Raw genomic sequence first — 23,530 nt, 5'->3', positions numbered from 1 at the left:
GTGCTGAGAGGCACACGCGACGAACACAAAGTGGACCTTAGCTGGAGCCCATATCAGCTAGGTGGCTTTCAACAAGTCTCTCCCTCTGAGCCTTAATTTTTTGATAAGTATTAAGGGAACACATTTCAAGAAATACACACACACACACAGACACACACGTCTTCAACAGTGGGGTACACACTACACAAACATAACTACAACAAAGGCAAGACTGTCTTCCATATCCTAAAATTCTAATGTCTCCTCACTCCCTATAAAGTCAAGTCCGGATTCTTTAGCACATCTGATGGCCTCCATACTTTCCCTCTCACTAGTTACTCGATGCAATCCTTTCAATATGAATGGCACATTTATGTTGCTTATTAAATATTGCTTGCTTAGGCTCAAATAATCCCTCTTAATTACTAAAACTCATTTTTCAAGGCCTAACTCAAAGCAATAACTCTCAACTGAAAGTTAAGAGCTGACAGCTCTGTGTTCACTTTAGTACTGCACCTATTTTTACAGTAAAGAATTTACTGCCTTTGGCTTGGTGCTACGTTCCTTATTGAAATAGCAACATAACATCCTACTACACATGGAGAAGCCTCTAACCCTGGAACCTTCCTGATCATCTATGTACAGCCCACTATACTAAGTCCAATATCTTATTAAAATCTGTAATTGTTGGCATCTTCAGAAACAGGGCACAGAGGCTCCTGTTCTGGAACTGACCTGAGAGCCTCCTCCTGAGGACTAGCCTTCACATTGTACCAGAGGTACCAGGCAAGCTTCCAAAGGACAGAAGTAATCAAGAGTCCTACTTAACACCTATGGACAACATGGTACAATAAACCTAGAGGTGCAGTGGTGGTGCACACCCCCTTTCAGTAACCAACAGCTCTCGACTTGGACGTGAGACTTTGTCAACACGAGAAAAAGCATGCCTAGCACTGGAAATCTAGCTGACTACCCAGAGCTAGTGAAGTCATGCCCTCCCCTCTAACTGCCACACTTCATACATGGCTGCTTTCGCCTTAAAATGGTATAACTGAGGAGCTATGACAGAGTAGATGGCCTGCACCCTAGGGATTACTCTACAATTTAGGCTATGGAAAGAGGCAGTGTATTGAGTGATGTCATCTTCACCTTCACAGTGGATTGAGCACCTGGACTGTCATCTTGACTACAAAGCACCAGAAGGGATTCCAGGCCGAAGACAGCATCTTGCTCCAGTGACAAGAGATCTGGAAAAAAACATTAGGTTGGGTGGTCAGACGACAGACAGCACACAAAGGCACAGACAGAAAAACACATCACATCTAAAAATTGTTTCTGAAATATAAAGGCTATGTTCAGATACCTTCCTTAACACTACCACATTATTAAAGATATAAAGTATTCATATTAAATCAATAAGGTCATGAAGCTATAAAGAGAAACTGAAATTATCACTACCAGGACAGCTAAGAAAACTGTGCCCCATCAGACATAAACCATGCAGGTATATTTTCAGTGAGTCCAATACCCTTTAGATTCTCATGAAAGTCAGCCTCTCTTGCAAAGTACTGGCCCTAAGAAGAAAGCTCTGGGTATGTCCTGCAGCTATACCACTGTACTGCCGAACGCCTTGGGGTCCCGAGGCTGTGATGTCACAGGGAACTTAGGTCACTGAGACCATGCAGCTGTTTCTTATATCACATGCAAGAAATGCTTTTTACTCAAATAGTCAAATCAATCTAATGTCCACTGGGAGAATGTTTCCCAAATTACTGTAGGGCCTTGGCAAACAGTGTGAAGAAATACTGGGACAGAAAGCACACTATGCTGTGGGTAGGAGGACTGCTGAGCTTGTAGCCCCCATAAAGGCCACCGTGATCACCGAGGCAGATACCGTCCAAAATGGACTTCCTAATCTTGAGTGGAGGCATGAAACATTTCCAGCCTTACACTTACAAGATATCAGGAAGATAATAAAATATATCCTCCTTGTTTGTGTAAGTCAGCTCAACTGCCACTCAGTGAAGGCACTTGCTATTTAATACTTAAGTACCTAGAAAACCCGAGTAATTTTCCAGTTGTTGTACAGCTGAATCTTATGTAGGCTGTCCCTGTCTCCAGCACCACACACAGCACAGTGAACAGAGGGATGAAAACAGGCAATGTCCTACAAGACATGTCGACTCCATAATTGCAGACCTAAGGGCTCCACACAAATTAGACAGACCTAAGACACTGCATCAGAACACTGTAGATAGATGCAAAAGCATGCAGACCAGTGCACATAAGCTAATGACTGAAGGGCCCAACCCACAGAGCTCTGTCCAAGCTGCAGAGCAGCACACAAGCCTGTCCCGAGCGCACTTACCTTTTTCTTGACAAGACACGGTTATATTAGTTAGCACTCTTACTCCATGAGCTGCGATGCCCCTGTTGCTATGGTAACAGCATTCTTGAGCTAATTTGACTAAATCAGAAGATCTGGGGGAAGAGCCTACATTTCCTAAAGAAGCAGAGAAGAGTAACTCAAGATTACAATTCATTCATACGGTTCAAGAAAGCAATTCAGCTTGGAGGTTGAGTTTTCTCAGTATTATGAGGAAATTTCTAAGATATTAAAAGTATTTTCTACCTTGACTCCATTAGTAATGTACCACCACCATTTACCCTTCCTTGGTTGGGGTAAAATAGGAGTATGCCATCCATTTTTCAATGACTGCATTTTAAAATCAATATAGGACTTTCCCCATAAAAACATTAATGACAATTGACTGAGAAAGAGTATAGAAACCAAAATAACTACAGGCTGCATCTGAGGAGCGGATGGATTTCCAGCCAAATGGGTGACCCAATGTCATCTTCTTGTCACATAAAGCAAGGTCAAGGAAGAACACTTTGCTTGTTTCTTCCCGCCCCAAACTGTTGATGTTATACCTCAGAAGGTTCGCATAAGAATCCACGACCACACAGCTGTCAAGGATACTGCGACTCAGTGACTGCACTCTAATAAACAGTACAAAGGCATTCAGTAGCCCACCATCTCGGCCACAGACTCGTTAACTACACAGCACTCTTCTGTAGTATCTCTTAAAACTCAGATTTCCAAGGCTGTGCCCTAGGTCCTATTCTGTGGATATTTTAGTTTATAGGAGAGCAGCTCCTGGTTGTAAATATGTGAGCCTCATGAAGAATCAGAGCTTGGCCTTTTTTATTCCTCTTATGACTGCTATCCAGTCTGACCTGTCTCTCCTACTGGAGGACCTTAACTCTTGAGCATGAAGTCAACATGGTTGAAAATTACATCAGTCATGAGCCAAGACAGTTTTAGGCAGTGTAATCTATATAACCATTTACTGATTCCTGGTAAGATGTGACAATACCAGTTAGGTAAAATTCTTGTTTTAAGATGGATAATATATTACAAAGCTGAAACTACATAGCCAGTTCTTCTTTCAGAATTGTGGAAAATGAACTCCTAGGGTGTAACCATTCTTTTTCTTCTTCCCATGATGTTTTATAACTTGATATTTTTTCCCTATTAAGATTTACTATTAGAAAACTTGTTGGGGAAGGAGCAGAAAAGCCCAAAGGAAACAGAAATTTCTTCAAATCTCACAAACCAGCATAAATTTATTGCTGACTTTTTGAAATATTCTTTGTGTAACTTTATCTCCATTTATGTACACTAATATAATCTGAAATTTTATACACCATCAGTATATGTAGATACTGGCCGATGTCATGCTTTTACCCACTAATCCAGCTCCTTAGACTATATTACATATATATATATAGCTTAGGTGACCCCAACCACACTATTATTGTGTTGCTACTTCAGAACTGTAACTTTGTTACTGCTATGAATTGTAATTTAAGTTCTCATATGTGACCCCCTAACTAGGTTGTGACCCAGAGGTTGAGAACCACACTGTTCTACTCTCTGAAAAGGGTGACCTCTGACTATCCAGTTCTGGCCAAGGCTCCACAGAACTACAGTCATGAGCAACCTCTGGAGACACCAGAACTATCATCAGAATGCAATGCAAATGCTGAATGATGAGCAAGAGCAAAGAAAACACTAAGTTTAAGACACAAAATGTTGCACACCTCATTATATAAAATAGTAAGTGGCTCACAGGATTACTAGAAAGACTGCAACACTAAATATGGAAGGAGAGGCCACAGAACAGCTAAGATCAAAGCCCCCAAACCCATCTACTAAACACACTGTGGCCTCATTACTGGTTCTAGGTCACAGTGCACACACACCACAGTGACCAGCTGTGACACACAGTCTCCATGGCAGTGCTTTCCTGAGATTGAATGTCTCACAGTCACTGTTCTATTGCCACAATGCATCATCTCCCACTTCTCCATATTTGTGGCTCCCAATTCAGTCTGTCATGGCAACCATTACTCCAGACCACGTATGGACACTCACAGCAAGAGAGATGTAGAATATCAAGAGGGCAACAGAGACATCATGCTTTCTAGTTCCTATCAAGATATGTGGCAGGGAATTCACCCAATAAACTCAAGCCATGTGGTCATGAGAAGAACAAAGTACAAAGAGTTATTTAATTCAAATTAAGTGATAGGAAAAGGAAGTAACAGAAATGCAACAAAACTTTCATTAAAAACAAACAAACAAAAAACCCTTTAGCCTTAAGTCTACTGGAGAAGCAGGTCGTCCCCAGGAGTGACGTGTCTTTGCCTTACCTGGAACTACACTGAAGTAATGTTTAATGGCAATGGTTCCTGACAGTGTGGAGAGGACAGACAACATCCCAAGTTTCAAGCTGTCATAAGGAGTGTGCAGTGCACACTCACAGAGTGCCTGAAATGCAGAGACATAGACATAGAACACATCAAAACATATACACTTCTATACTATCCAATTTATCTGTTTATTAGCTTTAAAAAAACAAAACTAAACTAAAACTTTAAGATACTTTTTCAACGATAAAAAACAAAACAGGTCACATTATCAGAGTTCTTAAAGGAGCCTATAAAGACATAGCCAGATATAATGTGGTGTCTTAGAACAGAAAAAAAGGGCATGGGTAAAAACCAAAGCAACCCAGAGGAAACACACAGTGTGGCAGCAAAGGCTTTCTTACTACATTTTTCCAGTGTCTTTTTTTTTTTTTTTTTAAGATTTATTTTATTTATATGAGTATACTGTAGTTGTCTTCAGACACACAAGAAGAGGGCATCAGATCTCATTACAGATGGTTGTGAGGCACCATGTGGTTGCTGGGAGTTGAACTCAGGATCTCTAGAAGAGCAGTCAGCACTGAGCCATCTCTCCAGCTCTCAGCATATCTTAAGTGTACTGAGTTCTGACTCCTACCCCATCCTGGCCCCTTATAACAAATGTGGTGAACTAATGTGAACTACCAATAAAGGGGGGCTGGGTATAAGTGCTATCTCTCAATAATTCAGTACATGGAAAACTTGCTGGCCTCTGGCTGTTGGGTCACTGTACCACTGACAGCAGCTGCCGGAGGGACTAAACAAGATACAAGTCTTGTTTTTCACTGCAGTGAACTTGGAACATGTGCTCAGAGCACAATGACTCTACTTCATTCTGGGACAGGACAACTGTCTTGCTGAATTAAACTTACTAAAAGAAAAAATTAAAATAAAACTAAAATTAAAATTTGGGAAATCATAAATATAGTCAGATCCCAATAAAACCATTAACAGGATTTAGGGAGAGATGTGATTTAGAACATCTAATTACAAATATTATATTATTTTTTGGATACAGGGTTGTTCTATATAGTCCTGGCTATTATAGATCTCACTAGGTAGAACAGGGTAGCTTTGAACTCACAGAGATCTGCCTGCTTCTGCATCCTGAGTTCTGGGATTAAAGACATGGGCCACCACACCCATGGATCTTTTTTTTTTTTAGTTCAGAAAAGTTCAGGCAAGAAATGGATGAGATGCAAATATGTACGAGGCTTTTAAAATGCTAATGACATTTCTTTTTTTTTTTAAATTATTTAAGACCTTTATTAGCAGGTGCTTGCAGTTTGTTGACTTTTTTGAAAAAATCAAGTTGTAAACTTTATTACAAATTAAAAATGAAGTTCTTAAAAATCTCAACTTGACCAGATATGAAACAATTTAAAAACCGTGAAAGGTGTATTGAGAAAAACCAGGCCTTTTTTTTTTTTTTTCTTAAAAAGCACGTTTGTCATTACCAAAAAGAGACATCTTTAGGTAAAAATAATAAAAACCCCATGCTGCATAGATAATGCAGATAGTTCTAATGTTATCTGGTCAGCGGGCAAAAAGCAAGCACTTAAGGTCTTCAGCTCCAATCTTCGTTCATTTCTTATTGCTGGAATTTCCTATTCATTTCTTCTTGTTGGATGACCAAACCGGATGATGGTAGAGATGGTAAGCCAGCATTTACTCAGCCCCGCCCTGCTCAACCTCAGGAGCGGACGAATTCTCAGCTGGTGGATCGGCTGCTTTTGTCTCTTTGCCATCTTGTGGTTTAGGGTTCTCTGGGCGTCTGCGTCGGTAATTGAAGTTGCGGCGATACCGACGTTGAGGTGGCTGCTGACCTTGGGTCTCATCTCCTTGGTTTTCTTTGTCCCCTTCATTGCCATCCTCTCTAGGCTGTCTTTGGCGAGGAGGGCCCCTTCGGAATCATGGTCTGTAACCCCGATACATATTCTGTCTCACTGGTCTACCTTGCTCTCCTGCACCCTGGTTGTCAGCACCCTCCATCACTTCTCCTTGCACAGGGGGGTTGGAATACCGTGGTCCATGCGCATAGGGTCTCCGCATGTAGTAAGGTGGGAACCTTCCCCTGCGATAGGGCCAGCTTTGTTGGGCCTGGCCTTCAGGAGCGCTTTCTGATCCCTCGGTCTTTTCCCCACTCTCATTATTCTGGTAATTTTGCTGGTAATTGTGTGGAGGACCCCTACGACGTGGATAGCGTCTATAATGGTTACGGTCTGCTGCGTATTTACTGCCTTGAACTGGAACTCCACCAGGGCCTGTAACATTTGCTGCCTCCGCACCCTTTTCTCCTTCAACAACATCAAACACCACAGTCTGTCCATCACCTACACTGCGAAGGTACTTCCTGGGGTTAATTTTCTTTATGGCAGTCTGGTGTAAAAATTTGCCTTCCTTGGTGTCATTCCTGTTGATGAAACCGTATCCGTTCCTTACATTGAACCATTTGACTGTTCCCAAAACTGGCAATCTCTCACCACTCAAGTGTCCAGAGCTGCTCCTATCTGCTCTTCAGCTGGTGTCCCTCACTCTACCGTTCTGTCATGTCCTATCCCCAGCACTCATCCAGGCCTGAGGCTTTACACACCTGTACACACTGGTGATTCTAAAATCTGTAACGTCAGCCCTCTGGTCTCCAGACATAGATGACCTTAATTTCTCCAAGTGGATGCCTTTTCTCCCATACAGCCCAGCCTGGTTGCAAACTGTGTAGCCAATGCTAATCCACCTGCCTCCTATCTGGAATTGTAGGCATATACCACATCTGGGCATTCTCCTTGAGTTTTTTCTTTTCTTTTAATGTTTGATAATTTCATATGTACACACAAAATATTATGAACATACGCAGCCATTACCCTCTAATATACACAATACAGTGTGAACATGCACACCCGTTACTCTCTCATGTACACAATGCAGTATGAGGATGGTCACCCGTCACCCCCTCATGTACACAGTACTGTATGAACACACTCACCTGTCACCCTCTTGTATGCCCACCTATCCCTTCCAACCCCTTCTCTAACCTGTCCCCTTCCCACTTTCACATCCTATTATTTGTGCAACTCTTGTTCAAGGAACCAAGGCTGTTGCGTTCATGGTCACACTGGCCACGTTCTATCCAGAATAGACCAAACTCCTCTTCTTCCCTGCAGGAAACGAGACTCCAGATTATGAGTTCTTCTTTTTCGAGACAGGGTTTCTCTGTGTAGCCCTGGCTGTCCTGGAACTCATTCTGTAGACCAGGCTGGCCTCGAACTCAGAAATCCACCTGCCTCTGCCTCCCGAGTGCTGGGATTAAAGGTGTGAGCCACCACGCCCAGCCAGATTATGAATTCCTAATGGCAACTCCACTATGAATTCTAATGGCAAAAAATTTCAGACCAGTGGTTCTCAACCTTCCTAACATTGCGACCCTTTGAATACATTTCCTCATGTTATAGTGACCTCCAAGCATACGATTATTTTTATTGTTCTTGATAACTGTATTTTTGCTATTGCTATGTATGAATCGTACTGTAGAAATCTATATTTTCCAATGGTCGTAGGTGAACCCTATGAAAAGGTGTTTGACCTCCAGAGGAGTCATGACCCACAGGTTGAGAACTACTGTCTTAGAGCTACCATTATTTTTTTCTTTTTTAAAAACACATGTATCATGGGGTGGGAGGAGGTAGGGGCTACAGTGATGGCTCAGTAGTCGAGAGTAACCTGCAGAGGACCTGTGTTTGGTTCTGCACACTGGGTGGCTCACAACTTCCTTTAAGTCCAGCTCTAGAAGGATCTGGTGCCTCCTGGCCTTGAATGTCATCTGAACTCGTGGGAACACATCACATTCAGATATCAGATAAGCAAGACAACCGTCTGATGACAGAGGAACTAAACTCTACATGGCGAGACCAAGCTTTACAGGGATGTCACTCTGGTTTGAGTTCATCTCGGGGGGTTCCGTTGCCTCACTGTGAAGTATTAAAGGCAGAAATGTCATCTGTACCAAGCCACCCTGGCTTAGGGAATTTAGCATTTCTTTTTCTTAAGTACCATGTACCTGAATATTCTCCTTACTCCACGTGTGTGGTGTCTTACTAGCAAGCAGCTTCAGATCCTGAACAGCAAGTCTCTTCACGGCTTTCCTGGGGTCATTCTTCAAATACTGCAGCAGAAGCTGAATCTACAGAGACAGCAAAGTCATTCTGTGAATAGTATCGTGCCTGAAACTGTCAATAGAGGCCAGTGCTCCGATACTTAGGGAGACTCTTAGAATACAGAATGGACTCCCTGTAGCTCAGAGCTCTCACTAACAGCTACAGACTCAGGCTTGGACCTCTTACTCCTTATACACAAACGGTACTGTGTAATTTGTCAGACTCCAGCAGAGGACCTGGCAGTTCCTGGCAGTTATGATAATCTATCATTTCTTTCCTACCTACCAACAACACATCCTTCAACACATTTCCTAATGCCTTTATGAGAGAGAGACAGAGAGAGAGAGAGAAAGAGAAAGTGTGTGTGTATTTGTGAAAGAGAGAGAGAGAGACACACACACACACACAGAGAGACAGAGAAAGAAAGAGAAAGTGTGTGTGTGAGAGAGAAAGTGTGTGTGTGTATTTGTGAAAGAGAGACACACACACACAGAGACAGAGAGAGAAAGAGAGAGTGTGTGAGAGTGTGTGTGTGTGAGAGAGAAAGTGTGTGTGTGTGTTTGTGTGAGAGAGACAGAGAGAGACAGAGACAGAGAGTGTGTGTGTGTGAGAGAGTGTATGTGAGAGAGAAAGTGTGTGTGTGTGTGTGTGTGTGTGTGTGTGTGTGAGAGAGAGAGAGAGAGAGAGTGTGTGTGTAAAAGAGAAAGCTAACTGACCCTTGTCAAAGACTCCTTGACATTATTAAGACTTAGGGTTGCTTCTTATTTTTATCACAAACTAGGTATGTACATTTATAAAGAATAAGCCGTTAAAGAAAATGGAAATTACCTGCTTGGGTGTGTCAACCAAAGAGGAGGCTGCCAGCAGAGTGAACGTGTGCAGAGACACGATGACCATCTTGGTGGAGGGGTAGGACGTGACCAGCTGCTGCAGGAGCTGGCGGGCGCTGCAGGCCAGGAGGGCATCATGGTGCATGTGCTGCAGGATCGGGATCAGCTTCAGCTTCAGGTCCACTGGCGTAGCTAAGCCTGAGTGCAACAAGTGTGTCAGGTGTCTCACCACTACTTAATGAGAGCTCAGATTGTTTTTAATTAAAAAATAAGAAAGGTATAATTGATTAGCAAAGTTTCACTTACAAACAATTTGTATTATATACCATAATGGTTTTAACATTAAAGATAATTATACCAAAACTAACCAACAAATTCAGTAGATTTATCAGAAAGTATGGTAGTAAAAACTGCTTGGGTCTCTCTACATAGCCCTGGCAGACGTGGAACTTGCTATAGACCAAGTTGGTCTTGAAATCATAGAGCTCTGCCAGCCTCTGCCTCCCAAGCACTGGGATCAAAGGCGTGCACCACCATGTCCAGCACACTGCTTTTAAAGGCACAGTAGGGGCCAGCAAGACGGTTCCTTCCTGAGGGCTAGAAAAGCTCTTGGGAGCTTGGGATACATCAGCCCGTAGCATGTGTTACCTATCCTTTTCAAATGGTTCCTTTATAAAATGCCCCTTAGATTAACTTAACAAAAGATGGGATCATATGTAACGCAGCAGGCATTTAATAAATACCTGCTCAGTGGGCTGGAAAGATGGCTCAACTGTTACGAGCAGTGGTTGCTCTTCTAGATGACATAGGTTTGCTGCCCACTATCCACATCATGGCTCACAACCTTCTCTACTTCCAGCTCCACAGGATCTCACGCCCTCTCTGACATTCCTGGGCATCAGGCTTCACATGGTACATAGACACATATGCAGGCAAAACACGCTTACGCACAAAATAAAATTAAAAACCAACAACACCAACAAAAACCTGCTCAGTGAATGGGTAATTTTCTTCATAATGTCACAAAGCTAGCCTCACTGGAACACCAATTTTGGTACAAGGGGGACAAAAAAGAAAAAGAAAAAGTAATAAAAGAGAGCAGGCTAAAATTGCATTTGTCTCTTGTTCTCTGAGTGAGCAAATTCTCTTTACATTTAAATTACATAAAAAAATATCCTATCTAGAGAGGCAAACAGCACAGGGCCTAAAAGCTGTAGTCTCAAGACCAAATGGCTTGAGTCCACTGCCTCACTCCATCTCATTTGTCCATCACCCAGCTGCATAGCACAGCAAGGCCTTCTCAGAGGGCAGAGGGAGCAGTGTTCCTGCAAACTGCACAAGGCTAAAGCCAGAGCTGCCTGTTAAGAGACACTATGAGAATAACATGGGGTCATGGTACACAATTGGGGCCTGATCTTAGTTGCAAGGGGAAAGTCCTGGATGGATGGTATCAGATAGACCTGAAAAGCTTGTACTGGTACTGCTCCCCTCTCTGCAGGCCACATCTTTTCCTTCCTTGACGTCACTTCATTAGGGCTCTGTCATCAACTCGGGTAAAGCACAAGTCCTCCTGCCCTCCACCATGTCGCCCATGCTTGGGACTCTCCCTGCCAATCTCTCTGCAGCACTTGCTACATCCTGTCTGCATCTGTCTACAGCTCACTAGACTAGAACTTAGGTTACATGACAGTAAGGGTCTTGCTTTATTTCTATACCCTAAGCACCTCGGGCATTTTTGGCATACAGAACATACTTAGTATTGTTTTAAATAATGACTAGCACACAGTATATACCTAATAATCAGGAGCAAACATTATTAACAAGACTCCTAGTAAGCCTCTTCACATTATCAAATAAAATATACATACCTTGAATCATTTCACTGATTTTGTTACAGATCCCCACAGCAAAATCCCTTTAGAAAGAGAAAATTAAAACAATTGGCAAAAACATTGAAAAATTACAGAATTAAATATGATTAAGGTAGGCTTGAGTTTTTTGTTTGTTTGGTTTTTGTTTTAGTTCTTGGTTTTTTGAGACAGGGTTTCTTTGTATAGCCTTCACTGTCCTGGAACTAACTCTATAGACCAGCCCGGCTTCAAACTCACAGAGATCCACCTGCCTCTGCTTCCCAAGTAATGGGATTAAAGGTGTGTGCCACCACTGCCAGGCTGTGATTAAGTTTTATAAGTGAAAAGAACACAATTATAGCAGCATCAATACTCCAAATTACAACCAAGACTTTGCAGGCTCTGGCAGTACTTTTCCAGGCTTGCCTGAGGGAAAGATGCTGACCAGCGTGCCTGCTGCTTCAGCCTGAGACTTAGCAAGAACCAAGGCCCCCACTCCACACATGCCTGCGGATGCCCCGTAACACAAGCTCTGACCATATGGACAACAGATAGGCCCTAGCATGGAAGGATCTGAGATGCAAGCAAATACAGACTGACTCTTCATTTCCCAAACTGCCTAGAGAAGCTGTTTCAAGACACAGCTTTGATCCTAACAGAAACATCACTCAATACCAAAAAAACTTAATAACACGAACATCTAGAAAAAAATGTTACATAACGTGCTTTACACAGCAAAACTAAGTGATGTGCAGGACATAAAGTACAATTTGCAGTTCATTACAAGTCTAAATAAAGTATTCCCGGCTGCTAAGATATATTCTGTCCATCTCAAGTCAATGAGAGTTCTCTACACACCAGACAATGAAGACTTCACCTCTTGACAGCTAACGCAATGTGCTTTCTTCCGTTTTCTAGATTTTCTTTGTGGTTTTTTGTAGTACTGGGAGTCAAATCTAGGACTCTGCTCACACTGAGCAAGCCTTATACTAATAAGCTATATCCTGGTCCTAGAAAGGTCCTAGGTAACGAGTTTGACATATAAATATGAGTATGATTGACCCAGTGGGCTGAATTCCTCTAGTATACTTGCATTATCTTAGACCACCTATCCTAATCTGCATACCCTCCCAATCAGCCAGACTTTGATATCACAAAGTTCCCTGTGTGATGCAGAACATAAGAAGTTGTACAGCACTATCGATCAAGCTAAAGAAAGAGCTGCCATCTTCATGAATTTAGCTGTGCTTGCTTCCAAAGACCACACCTGGACTTACTGACTCTGTCCCCTCATAGAAAGGAGGGACACGGAGGGTCATGGCACGCTTACCTGAGTATCCAGCCACCACTCCCAATCAGTCATATGCAAGTCTGTCCTAATTGCATGTGGCCTTGGAGGGGCTACAGTACATGTGGGGAGAAGACTAGAGGAAGGGGACTCCATCTGAAGGTATGGGGAAGCCATTATACACGCTGGATGAAGACTTTTCAGTGTGGCCCCAAAGGTGCTACACACTCCTGTCAACAAGCCCTTGCTCACCCAGGCTCTGCGAGGAAGTGCAGTGAGCTCAAGGGCTCCTCAAAATTACAATACTTTAGCTGGCAGCTCTCCCGTGCCCCTCCAGGACCAGCAGGCACTGCCTAGCCCTCCAGGGAGAACTTCTCACAGCGTGAGCACACCTTGCCTTGCTTTGCAGTAAAACTGAAAATTTTCTCAAACTTTTATTTGTGCAATACCTTCTTATAAAAAGAAGTAAGAAAATGCATTTTCGTTATCCTTCAGGGAAGGTCATTGCTTTGAAAGTGAAAGACTGGTTTCCTCAGCCTGTGGTTATGTAAGATGCTAAAAAGATGGAATTCCTGACTCAGTCTAAAGAATTACAAAGCTGCAAGGAGGCAAAACCAAGACTGTGAGCACACAATTCCTCGCTGTGCAGACGCTAATGTACTGTTTTCCTTGTAAAGACACTAACTTCCCCTCTTACTCAACAAAACTCTTTCACAAAGAACTAAGATGCCAATGACATTTCAACGACTATTTTGAGACTATGAACCAGAATTCAAAGAGTAGGGCTGAGTATTTTAGCAGCAGACAGCTGTGCTCCTTAAAAACAGCTCAGTGGCTGAAAGCACTGGCTCCTACTGCACAAGACCCAGGGTTGGTTCCCAGGACCCGTCCAGCAGCTTACAACCACCTATGTTTCCAGTTGCAGGAGATCCAATGATCTCTTCTGGCCTCTGTGGGATCCAGGCACATATGTGCACATAGAATCAGTCACGGTTAATTGGCACAGTGCCCCAGCCAAGTAGAACACACTTGAACTGAGGGGCTGTCAGCTCATGCCGCCCGCACCGACTGCAGTCAGTGAGGAGATCGAGCACTGCCCGTGTCCGACTGCGGTGAGGGGTTTGCAACCTTCAGAACCAGTTCCACCTAATTACAGAATGTTTTCTTTTACATGAACTCTTGACAACAAACACATTTTGTGTTAAGTAACATTTGCTTCGGTCTCATGGCTTATCCAGGTACAATGACATTGGCATCATCCACCCACCCATCCATCCACCCAATCCATCCACCATGTTTGGCGAAAGGACAGAGTAACAATCTGGATGAGGTAGCAAGAATCAAGGCAATGCCAGCAACTGTCCCAGGTCACATGTTCTTCATTACTGTAAACTCATATTAAAGAGAGAACACAAGCTAGTTGTATGCAATATTCTTAGCAAAACTAAAACTATTCATTGTATTAAATTTAAAAAACACAGAGTGGTACACTTCAGATACACACAGTACCAGTCCAGATGTTTGGGTTAAGATATAAATGGCTTTCCTGGGACTCAGATACTCAGGCTTCCCTACTTGCCAAAGAGTTTTCTTGGAAGAGGAGTTAAAGTCAGCTGATAACATTAGGCAAATTACTGAGAGTCTTTTATGACAAGTACAGTACTCTAGCTGTCAGCAAAAATTACAATTACAGCAAACGAACTTTTTACCATGAGCATGAAAGTTTTACACTTACAAGTCTTTCTGACTAAACTAGTGGTGCTCTCACATGCAGGTGATACATTTACAAGATCTGAGTAATACAAGTACGTCAGTGCTTCCTAACAGACCAAATGACAAGGTATTAAAGCGTTCATGAACCTAAGACAGCTTCACAAGCCTCCCTTCTTTCCACCACTACTTGTGGGAGATTGGATTTTCTTTACACACTTTAGTCAAAATGTTAGTGAGGAAGTAGACGAATGAGAATTTAGCCAGGCCTTGAAGATCTTTGAAAAAAATGGTTAAGGCTATTTTTCTCACAAAATAATTTGGTTTTGGAAAATAAACACTTTTATAAAGCTATTTTACACAAAAATAAGTATCTACCAACACATTTTTTATTTAAGGGTGTAAAGGCAGGCCAAATGTGGCAGCATGCACCTGCAGTCCCAGTCATTGGGAACTAAGGCAGGAGGATCTCAAAGTTTGAGACCAGCCTGAGCTACACAGAGAGCCATCTCTCTGGAGAGTCTTCGCCCACCCACTGTGGCCCCTTCAACAGCACAGTTAATGGTGTTTGTGCTAACAAAGCTTTGACTTTGTTGTTGTCACTAGTATTTAGAATAATATCTAGACATGGTGGATTGTTGGAACATGGTCCAAGAATGGAGTCCTATGAGGAGAATTCTGAGTGCCTATAGGAACACTCCAAGACAACAATACAAGTGTCTTGTGACGTTTTTCTTGGAGTGCTTTCATGTTGCACTCGGGAGTAGCTGAGTTTACTTTAAGTTACTCACTATGGCTTGTCGATGTTATGCAATTAAATGTCTAACTATCCTTTATATGCCTCTATAGAAAAATATGCTTTTGCCACGTATGGCTTGAACTCGTAAGAACTTTACTCAGGTGACCTTTCTCAGCCCTCGGGTTAAGTATAAACGGTTTGATGCTCTGAGTAGAGCTGGCTAGTGCATAAGACTCTAGTCCTCCTTTACCAGCTCCATTCTCTCAGCACCCACTGCCTCAAAGGCAATGGCAGTGGATATTCAGCAACCCCATCAAAGCCTTGGAGAACAACTCCAAAGTCTAAGACTCTAGTTTCCACTCTTTGGGCCTAAAAATGCAGAGTAGGCATCTTCTGATTTTTTTTTTTAATTTTTGGTCTAATAATAAATTCTTGGTGTCATTACTGAAACTGCTGAGACTAAAGAAAGTCATCTGATGTTCTAGTTGTGCAACCCCAGCCTTCATCTGTGTCATACCAAGCCTGACAGCCCAGAGCAGACATTCCTGCAAAGCAGCCATGGGTTAGTGCCACTGGACAGCTGCCCCTTTCTAATGAAGTAGAATTCTTTTTAGTTAGTGGCTGAGATTAAATGGATGGACCAGTATGCCTGACTACATACAATTTTAAATTGCATTTGACCAGTTACTTTGATTTAAGCAAGATGTAGAACTGAAAGAAATAACAGAAACCCACTAATGTTGGAGGAGACTCATGATCTCAAGCCAAGAAAAGATAAAAATTATGTATATACTTTGGTAAATAAGTGCTTCAGGCTTTCCTATTAATCTGGTACTATTACTCACATACATAAAACAAATAAATCTTTTTAAAAAAGACTCATAAAGTAAAGCAGACTTATAAAGCTCAGGAGGTACATAACTGACAAGTATCAGGAAGTTCCTGAAACTCACAAGCTACCCCTTTACATCACAGTTAGATAAACAGAACCTGTAGGATCTCCTACTGGCTCCAGTACAGGATGCTCCAGGGATGCAGCTTTCCTAAGTCATCACCCATGCCGCGGTGGGCATTCCGGTTGATACAGCTAGCTGTGAGTCACCTACGTTCTTATAAGCAATCCCTCACTCATCCTCCTGCAGGCAACTCCAATAAACTACTCAGTGAAATATTTCTTATCTGTCAGCAGTGTCCAATCTGGGGTGAATAAATGTTTGTTCAAGTCTCCACAGGCAAAGTTACACAACAGGTAATATATTAACACGGTTCCTACATGAACTCTCTGTCTGTGTTGCTGGGAATCAAATTCAGGACCTTGTAGATGCTAAACAAGGACCGTACAACTGAGCTACATCTCCAGTGTCACACTATTAATGGGCATGTTACTTGTCATCAGTTCCAAAAATGAACAAGCAGTTTCTGTGATATGCACCATCATTTCCCAGATGGAACAGAAATTCCACAGCTAAAATAAAATCAGCTTCAGAGACTAAAGATGATCCTCATACATAAATTTAATCACTAAATTATCTACTTATACAAATTGAGAAACTGAATGTAGAAAACTGCTTTTGGAACCATTGGATGTACAGTCATCCTGACAGTGTTAATCAGATGATAACTGTTCACAGCATAGTCCCTATACAATACAAGTTCTCTGTGTATGATTACCTCACACTCAGTAACAACAGCAACAACAACAAAACAACAGCCACAAAAGCTGGGAATGGGGATGGTTCAGTAGTCAAGTGTATGTTGCTCTTCTGAAAGCACTGAGTGTGGGTCCCAGTACCCGCATAGAACAGCTTTATGACCTGAACTCCCAACTCAAGGTGGGTCGACCCTTCTTTTGCCCTCTGCAAACACACACACACACACACACACACACACACACACGCACGCACGCACGCACGCACGCACGCACGGACAAAATATTTTCGATTACTGCCACATTTACAATTTTGAGCAGTAAAGTTTAAAACTGCATGCTTACTACTCTCAACTTTTCCAATGAATAGTCCCAGAATTTTGAAGTTATAATAGGAATATATAAAGAGAATTATATATAATTAAGGTTGGAATAAAATTGGGGATTTCAAATTTTATCAAATTTTGCACAGGTGTTTAAGCAAATTATTAATTATTCATTATTCTGATTATTAAATTAAAACTCTCCCAGCAGGTCATATGCTCAGTACTGTATGGGACATTTATATCAAACCCCACAAGGCTTGGATGAGGAGGAAGAGACAAGAAGAATGTAAGAGGCAGAGGACAGGAAGTGGTGTGGAGTGCTGTCTGGACATGGCATGAGCACCTCACTCCAGAGCTCAGGCAGCCGAGGACACCTGCACAGACCTACATGTCACGCCCTCAGTATTCTACTGTGGACAGGGGAGGGGCTCAAGAGCCATCCCCTCACTGAGGAGTTAATGGAGGGTGCTCATACTCAGGAACTCTAGTCAAGTGACTAAAACACTAAAAGAGGGAGTACAGATGGGAAAGAGAGAAACTTCCTGAGGGCCTGGGAAGTGGGAAGACTTGAGCTAGGCATGATCAGATGCACTACATACATTTATGAAGCTAGCCAAGAATTTTTTTTTTTTTAAAGTACAGACAGTTGAAAGAAAACTTTGGTATTCTCAGGAGTTGCCAATTCCATAAAAGCTAACATTCACCACGTAAACAACAGCACGATCAGCACCCCTGGCTGTATCAGTGCACCTCGTCCATCCGCAGTTCAGTTCTCAGGAAGGACTCTCACTGGTCAAAGGGAAGCACATGTTCATGGCCATCTGTATATATTACCAAAAATGGTCTCCAGAAATCAAAGTCAGTTTGGGTTATCAGTCTGGGGATGACATTTTTTTTTATTACAAATAAGCCCAACATGATAATACTACTATGGTCAACATTCTATTTTAAAATTTATGGGCCTGGGCTGGGTATAGTGACTGGCAGCTTTAATCCCAGCACCTGGAAGGCAGAGACAGGAGGATCTCTGCCAGCCTGGTCTACATAGTGAGTTTCAGGACAGCCAGAGCACAGTGAGACCCTGTCTCAGAAAGCAACATAAAATTATAGGGCTATAACGAGAGATGACTCAATGGTTCAGAGCACTTACTGCTCTTACGGAAGAATCTAGTTCAGTTCTTGCCATCCATATCACAAGGTTTATAACTGCCTGTAAGTTCAGCTCCAGGGCATCTGCTGCCCTCTTCCTGCCTCCACAGGGAATTACATGCATATCATATACACATACAGAAATAGAAATAATAAATAAATATTATCGAACTGGTGAGATAGCTCAATTGGTAACTGTCTGGTTGAGGACCTGAGTTCAATTCCCAAAACACACACTTAAAAAGAGCCAGTTATGGTATGCCTGCAGTGCCAATGCAGGGTGTCCAAGCACAGTCCAAGAATGGACTTATGTGAGGGGAATTCTGAATGCTTGCTCTTGGAATGTGTTTTGTGTTCCTCCCAAGAGTAGCATGTCAGTTTTTATTTTAAGTTACTATCTTTGCCAGCTGTGCCAAAGACAATCAGATCATGGATGTTTATGGAAGGCTATTCAGTAGACACCAAAGCTACCAAAGGCAGCTTCCCCAAACCAGGTTATGAGGTCCTTGTCTTTTGGGAATCAAATTTGAATATTCTTCCCCAACATTTTGTACAACTTCTTAGAAAATACAAGTCATTATTTACACCTTTCTATATAATTAAGTGACTATAGATACTAAGTTGTCTTTTTCAAAAAATTTCCTCAGGAGCCAAATTACGAAAGGACTATGCTTACTTTGACTGTGCAGAGAAGTTTGCGGCTGCAAAAACAGCAGCTTCAACTTCTACATTATCATGGGAATCCAGACTCTGGCGGATACTGTGATGGGCATTCTTCCTCTCAGGGATGATGGACGCCAGACTTCCCAACATCCTGCAGGAACAGAGAAACACAAGCACAGAAAAATACTTAACTCAAAATCAGGACAGGAAAAGGAAGGCAAGCTAGATTATCAACCCAAAAAGTTTAGGTCACTCTAAAAATTTCAGGTTAAGAATGCTTAACTTTAGGACTCTAGCAGTGACTCAAATCTAAGCATATCCGTATGCTTAAGTAGATCAGAGATACTGAAATACATAGGAAAAGCTAAGTTCCCTTCTCTCCTACCTGCCTCTCTTTTCCTTCCTGGCCCTGGGGGCTTAACTCAGTGCCTTTATACATGTCAGTCAAGTGAGCAACATCCTATTCTCTCTTTACCCTGCCTCTGACACATACGGGTATATTTATAAAAAATCATCATGAAGTACAGGTCAGGAATCAGAGCCCAGGAAAGAACTTTTGAATTATGAAAGCATCCCAGTATCAAGGTTGCATAAAGGAGTCTACCTTACAAAGTACCAGGAATACAGCCTCCCTGCCAGTAAGCAGGATCACAAGGCACCCTTCCCCTCCCTGCATGCAGCAATGACCACTGGCATAATGCTTTTTTAATCTACCCCCTGCAGCTCATCAGCATCTGCAACAGTAAGGGAAGTAAAGCCTAGAAAACACAGGGCCAAACTCGGCTCAGTGGGATCCTGCCACCAACTCTGCCAGCCCGAGTTCAGTCTCTGGGATCCATACAGCCAAAGAAAAGGACTGAATCCCCAAATGGGTCTTCTGTGAGAGAGCTCACGCACGCATGCGCACACATACACACACAAAAGTATATTTAGAAAGTAAAAATAAATGTTTAAATAGAAACCACAGAGAGCTTGAGAAATCCTTTCTGCAGAAAGCCATGGACATTGAAACTAGCACCGCCATGTTCCCGTAGTAGCCTAGGTAGTAACCTCTAACCTCACACACCTCACGTTGTTACTTTACAAAGATAAACTTCACTACACAGGGCAGTGGACTTCCTCATAAACAAGACAGATGGCCATGCATGGTAGTTCATGCCTTCAATCCCAGCACAGCTGAGGCAGAGGCAGTATCTCTAAGAGTTGAATTCAGTCTATACAATGAGACCCTATCTCAAAAAACCAAAGAAACATCATAATATGGACTCTTTCAATTTATATTAAGTTTCATAAGAAAAACTTGAAACTAATTACTTCTCAAAACAAATAATAACTTATTATTAATCTAATACTCTACCAGAAAGGATCAGAGTAGGCCAACTGCAATACATCCTGGTCAGCAGTTTTTTACTATTGCTCTAATTGTTTATAAACAATTCCTTAGTGCTTCTTATTTTAAGTAGTACTGTTAAAGATTACAAGGCAATAGTTTGTCCTTAAAATATATCTCTTTTAAAACTTACTAGAAATTACCAGTTTTATTGGCAGCAACAGTTCTTAAGGTTCAACTGCTGGAACTCAGTAATACAGGCTATACATGGAATGAAACACTTAAGTATGAACTGTACCTTGTCGAAATATTCAAACTACCTCCAAATGATGTGAAAAATATATTTTTAAAAATTCTATTATTCTCTTAGTTGCTTCTGATAACAACTCAAGTAATACATGCTTGTGAAAACAGTTCAGACAGAGCCCCTAACTCAGTGACCCCTCTGTTGATGATGTTTCTTGAGACCTTTTCTGAACCTCTGATACTGTACTCACTGACAGGAATAGGCTAATGTAGATGCCATTTTTTGCTGCTCTTGCAAAGATCCTGGGCTCAGTTCCTATCGTCCACCTAGCAGCTCACAATTCCTGTGAGGACTGGACGCCCTCTTCTGGCCTGCAAGGGTACCAGGCATGCAAGTGGTGTATATACATACATACAAGCACTCACACATACACATAAAACCCCAAATCTTTTTTGGCACTATCACTTTCTGTGCTAATATAAGCGTATCTTTCTTTTACACAATAGTCTATCAATTAACTACTGAGACGCAATCTCCAACTTTTCTTTTTCTTTTTTGGAAAGACAGGGTCTCTTGGAGTTTACTGTAGCTCAGGCTGTCCTCAAACTCAGAGATCCTTCTGCCTCTGCCTCCGCAGTGCTGAGACCATGTGTCTGAGCTTGAAGTCCCAGTTGGTTATTGTCTTCACCCTCCCAGTCCTTCTCTGGTTTTGTAGTGTTGAGGTTATTGCCTCAAGTAAGCAAGGTCGGACAGTCTTGTTTTGTTTTGTTTTATTTTTTCCTAGACAAGACTTCTCTGTGTAGCCCTGGATGTCCTGGAACTCACTCTGTAGATCTGGCTGGCCTCTGCCTCCAGAGTGCTGGGATTAAATCCGTGTGTCACCACTGCCTGGCTAGATGGTTCTAAAAGTAACAATGCCATCTTGGTGTCTCACTTCAGGCTGGTTTTAAAGTTACTGTGTAGCCAAAATGACCTGGAACCTCTGGTCCCCTGGCCCAGCTTCCCACGTGCTAGGATTACAGATGTGCACCATCACACCCAGTATCACGCAGTGCTGGGAACTAAACCCAGAACATCAGCAGTGCTAGGATAGCCCTTTTACCTACATCCCTAGCCCCAAGAACTGACTTTAAAATATCAAGTGATGTTCAACTTAATCAAAAGGCAGAAGGGTGACAAGGAAACTAATTCTGAACCTATGCTCGACCCAGAAAAATACACTCAGGGAAGTCGATTTCCTGAATCCTTCTAGCTTAAAAGAGGACTATACGAGCAGGAAAATCCAGAACAGAGACTAATAATTTAATTATCTGAGTTTCAAAAATGTCCCTTCAATAATACATGTAATTACACAAACAGAAGACAAAGAAGAGTGCAGCCAGGCACGGTGGCATGGACATGGAATCCCAGTTTCTTGGGAGGCCAACATAGAAAGATTCCCCAAGTTCACTGCCAATCTAGGAAACTTGAAAAGGAGCCAAGGATACACTGTACTGAAATCCACCTCGTTCTTACAAGGTGGGATGCTTAAAACACAAGCAAAGAAATTAACAACCAAAACAGCATTACAGATGTTAACCTAATTTACAAATGAGGATGGTTACCATATTCTTGCAGTCTTAGTCAAAAGCAAGTCCTTTTAGGAACATAATGAGAGCGTAACCAGCCTTGTGCTGACTCGCGCAGGGACACAGTACCGGAGAGTGATGGCTCTGGCCACAGGGTCGTTACTGTGGATCACTGAGAACACCCTCTTCACAAACTCATCCACATTTAGAATCTTCTCCAGGTGCTTCTCACTTTGCTGCGTCACTTTGAGAACACACAGCCGCAGGAAGTTGTTTCTAGAAAAGAAACGGGCAAAGGAATGTCTCACTCTAGGAACAGTGCCTATAACTTGGGTTGGGTCAGAGCAGTGCTTTTCCTGCTCCCCACTAAGAACCACTCAACTCTGTATGCGGTGGCTCCTGAGCAAAAGCAGCGTAAAGCCTGTAGCCCTGCTGAAAGAAGCCTAAGGGCCTGACCCAAGAAACAGCCCCAGGACAGAATTAACCTCTGCAGTCACTCAAAGGCGACAGCCAGTGAGTCAGGCGATCTTCCTCCACACAGCTTAGAAGAGATAAGGGTAAGGAGCATACACATATCCAAGACTGTACCTACAAGTCACTAAAGGAAATCAGGAATTTCTAAAAACATGTGTAAGAAAGCCTACAGTTTTACAAAATACATATACAGTGGCAGAATAAGGCTGTTCTGACTTAATTTATCTTGTTCCCTGAAGAAACAATTTCGCTCTGAACCTTTTCATTTTTTTCTAAAAGTGTCATTAAATCTCATATTAAAGTATGGTACAAAGCATTATGCATTCACCGAGGGTAACTGAGTGGCAAGAAGTCCTAATGGGCCAGAAGAAAAGACACAGTATAAAACAGAACTACAAGCAGCCTGTCCTTTAGGATGCTGAGGCATTGAGTACACTTACCCAACTCTGAAAACATCAGCTAACTTTAGGAATGCTGAGTTGATGAGGATAGGGAACGGGTACTTCTGGAAAAGCCTGGGAAAGCGCACGACTGCCTCACACTGCTCCCCGAGTTTGCCAGACCTCAGTCCTATTGAAAAAGCACAGGAGGAACTAATTACAGATGTGTCAAATACTGACAGAATCTAACTTACAGAAATGTCAAATACTAACTTATACAGGAGGACAGCAGGTTTCCAACAAGTAAAGGAAGCACTGTTCAAGGAGCTGGAGAGATTCAAGGAGCTGGAGAGCTGGCTTAGCGGGTAAGAGCACTGACTGCTCTTCCAAAGGTCCTAAGTTCCAAGTCCCAGCAACCACATGGTGGCTAACAACCATCTGTA

The 23,530-nt window shown here is 42.4% G+C and overlaps 1 protein-coding gene and 1 pseudogene across 2 annotated transcripts in view; both read right to left on the bottom strand.

Moving 5' to 3' along the window:
- The window catches only part of Ints7 (integrator complex subunit 7), a 51,362-nt gene that overhangs the window by 15,055 nt on the left and 12,777 nt on the right, over nucleotides 1-23,530 (bottom strand). The window contains exons 2-10 of one of the 2 annotated variants that reach the window (XM_021161659.3): nucleotides 23,148-23,277; nucleotides 22,363-22,509; nucleotides 19,102-19,239; nucleotides 11,584-11,630; nucleotides 9,714-9,913; nucleotides 8,789-8,911; nucleotides 4,699-4,816; nucleotides 2,348-2,482; nucleotides 1,129-1,226 (exon numbers count right to left, since the gene is read on the bottom strand). In XM_021161659.3, the coding sequence (XP_021017318.1) occupies nucleotides 1,129-1,226; nucleotides 2,348-2,482; nucleotides 4,699-4,816; nucleotides 8,789-8,911; nucleotides 9,714-9,913; nucleotides 11,584-11,630; nucleotides 19,102-19,239; nucleotides 22,363-22,509; nucleotides 23,148-23,277 (1,136 nt within the window). The remainder of the gene's footprint in view (nucleotides 1-1,128; nucleotides 1,227-2,347; nucleotides 2,483-4,698; nucleotides 4,817-8,788; nucleotides 8,912-9,713; nucleotides 9,914-11,583; nucleotides 11,631-19,101; nucleotides 19,240-22,362; nucleotides 22,510-23,147; nucleotides 23,278-23,530) is intronic. The other variant, XM_021161662.3, reaches the window with a different exon arrangement.
- Nucleotides 6,013-8,677, bottom strand: LOC110310264 (Y-box-binding protein 1 pseudogene; annotated as a pseudogene).

The sequence above is a fragment of the Mus caroli genome, unplaced genomic scaffold (assembly GCF_978045245.1).
Source record: "Mus caroli unplaced genomic scaffold, Mus_caroli_1 scaffold_1, whole genome shotgun sequence".
Classification (NCBI taxonomy): Eukaryota; Metazoa; Chordata; class Mammalia; order Rodentia; family Muridae; genus Mus; species Mus caroli.
The sequence above is the reverse complement of the archived record's forward strand: the minus strand, read 5'-3'. Positions and strand labels throughout refer to the sequence as shown.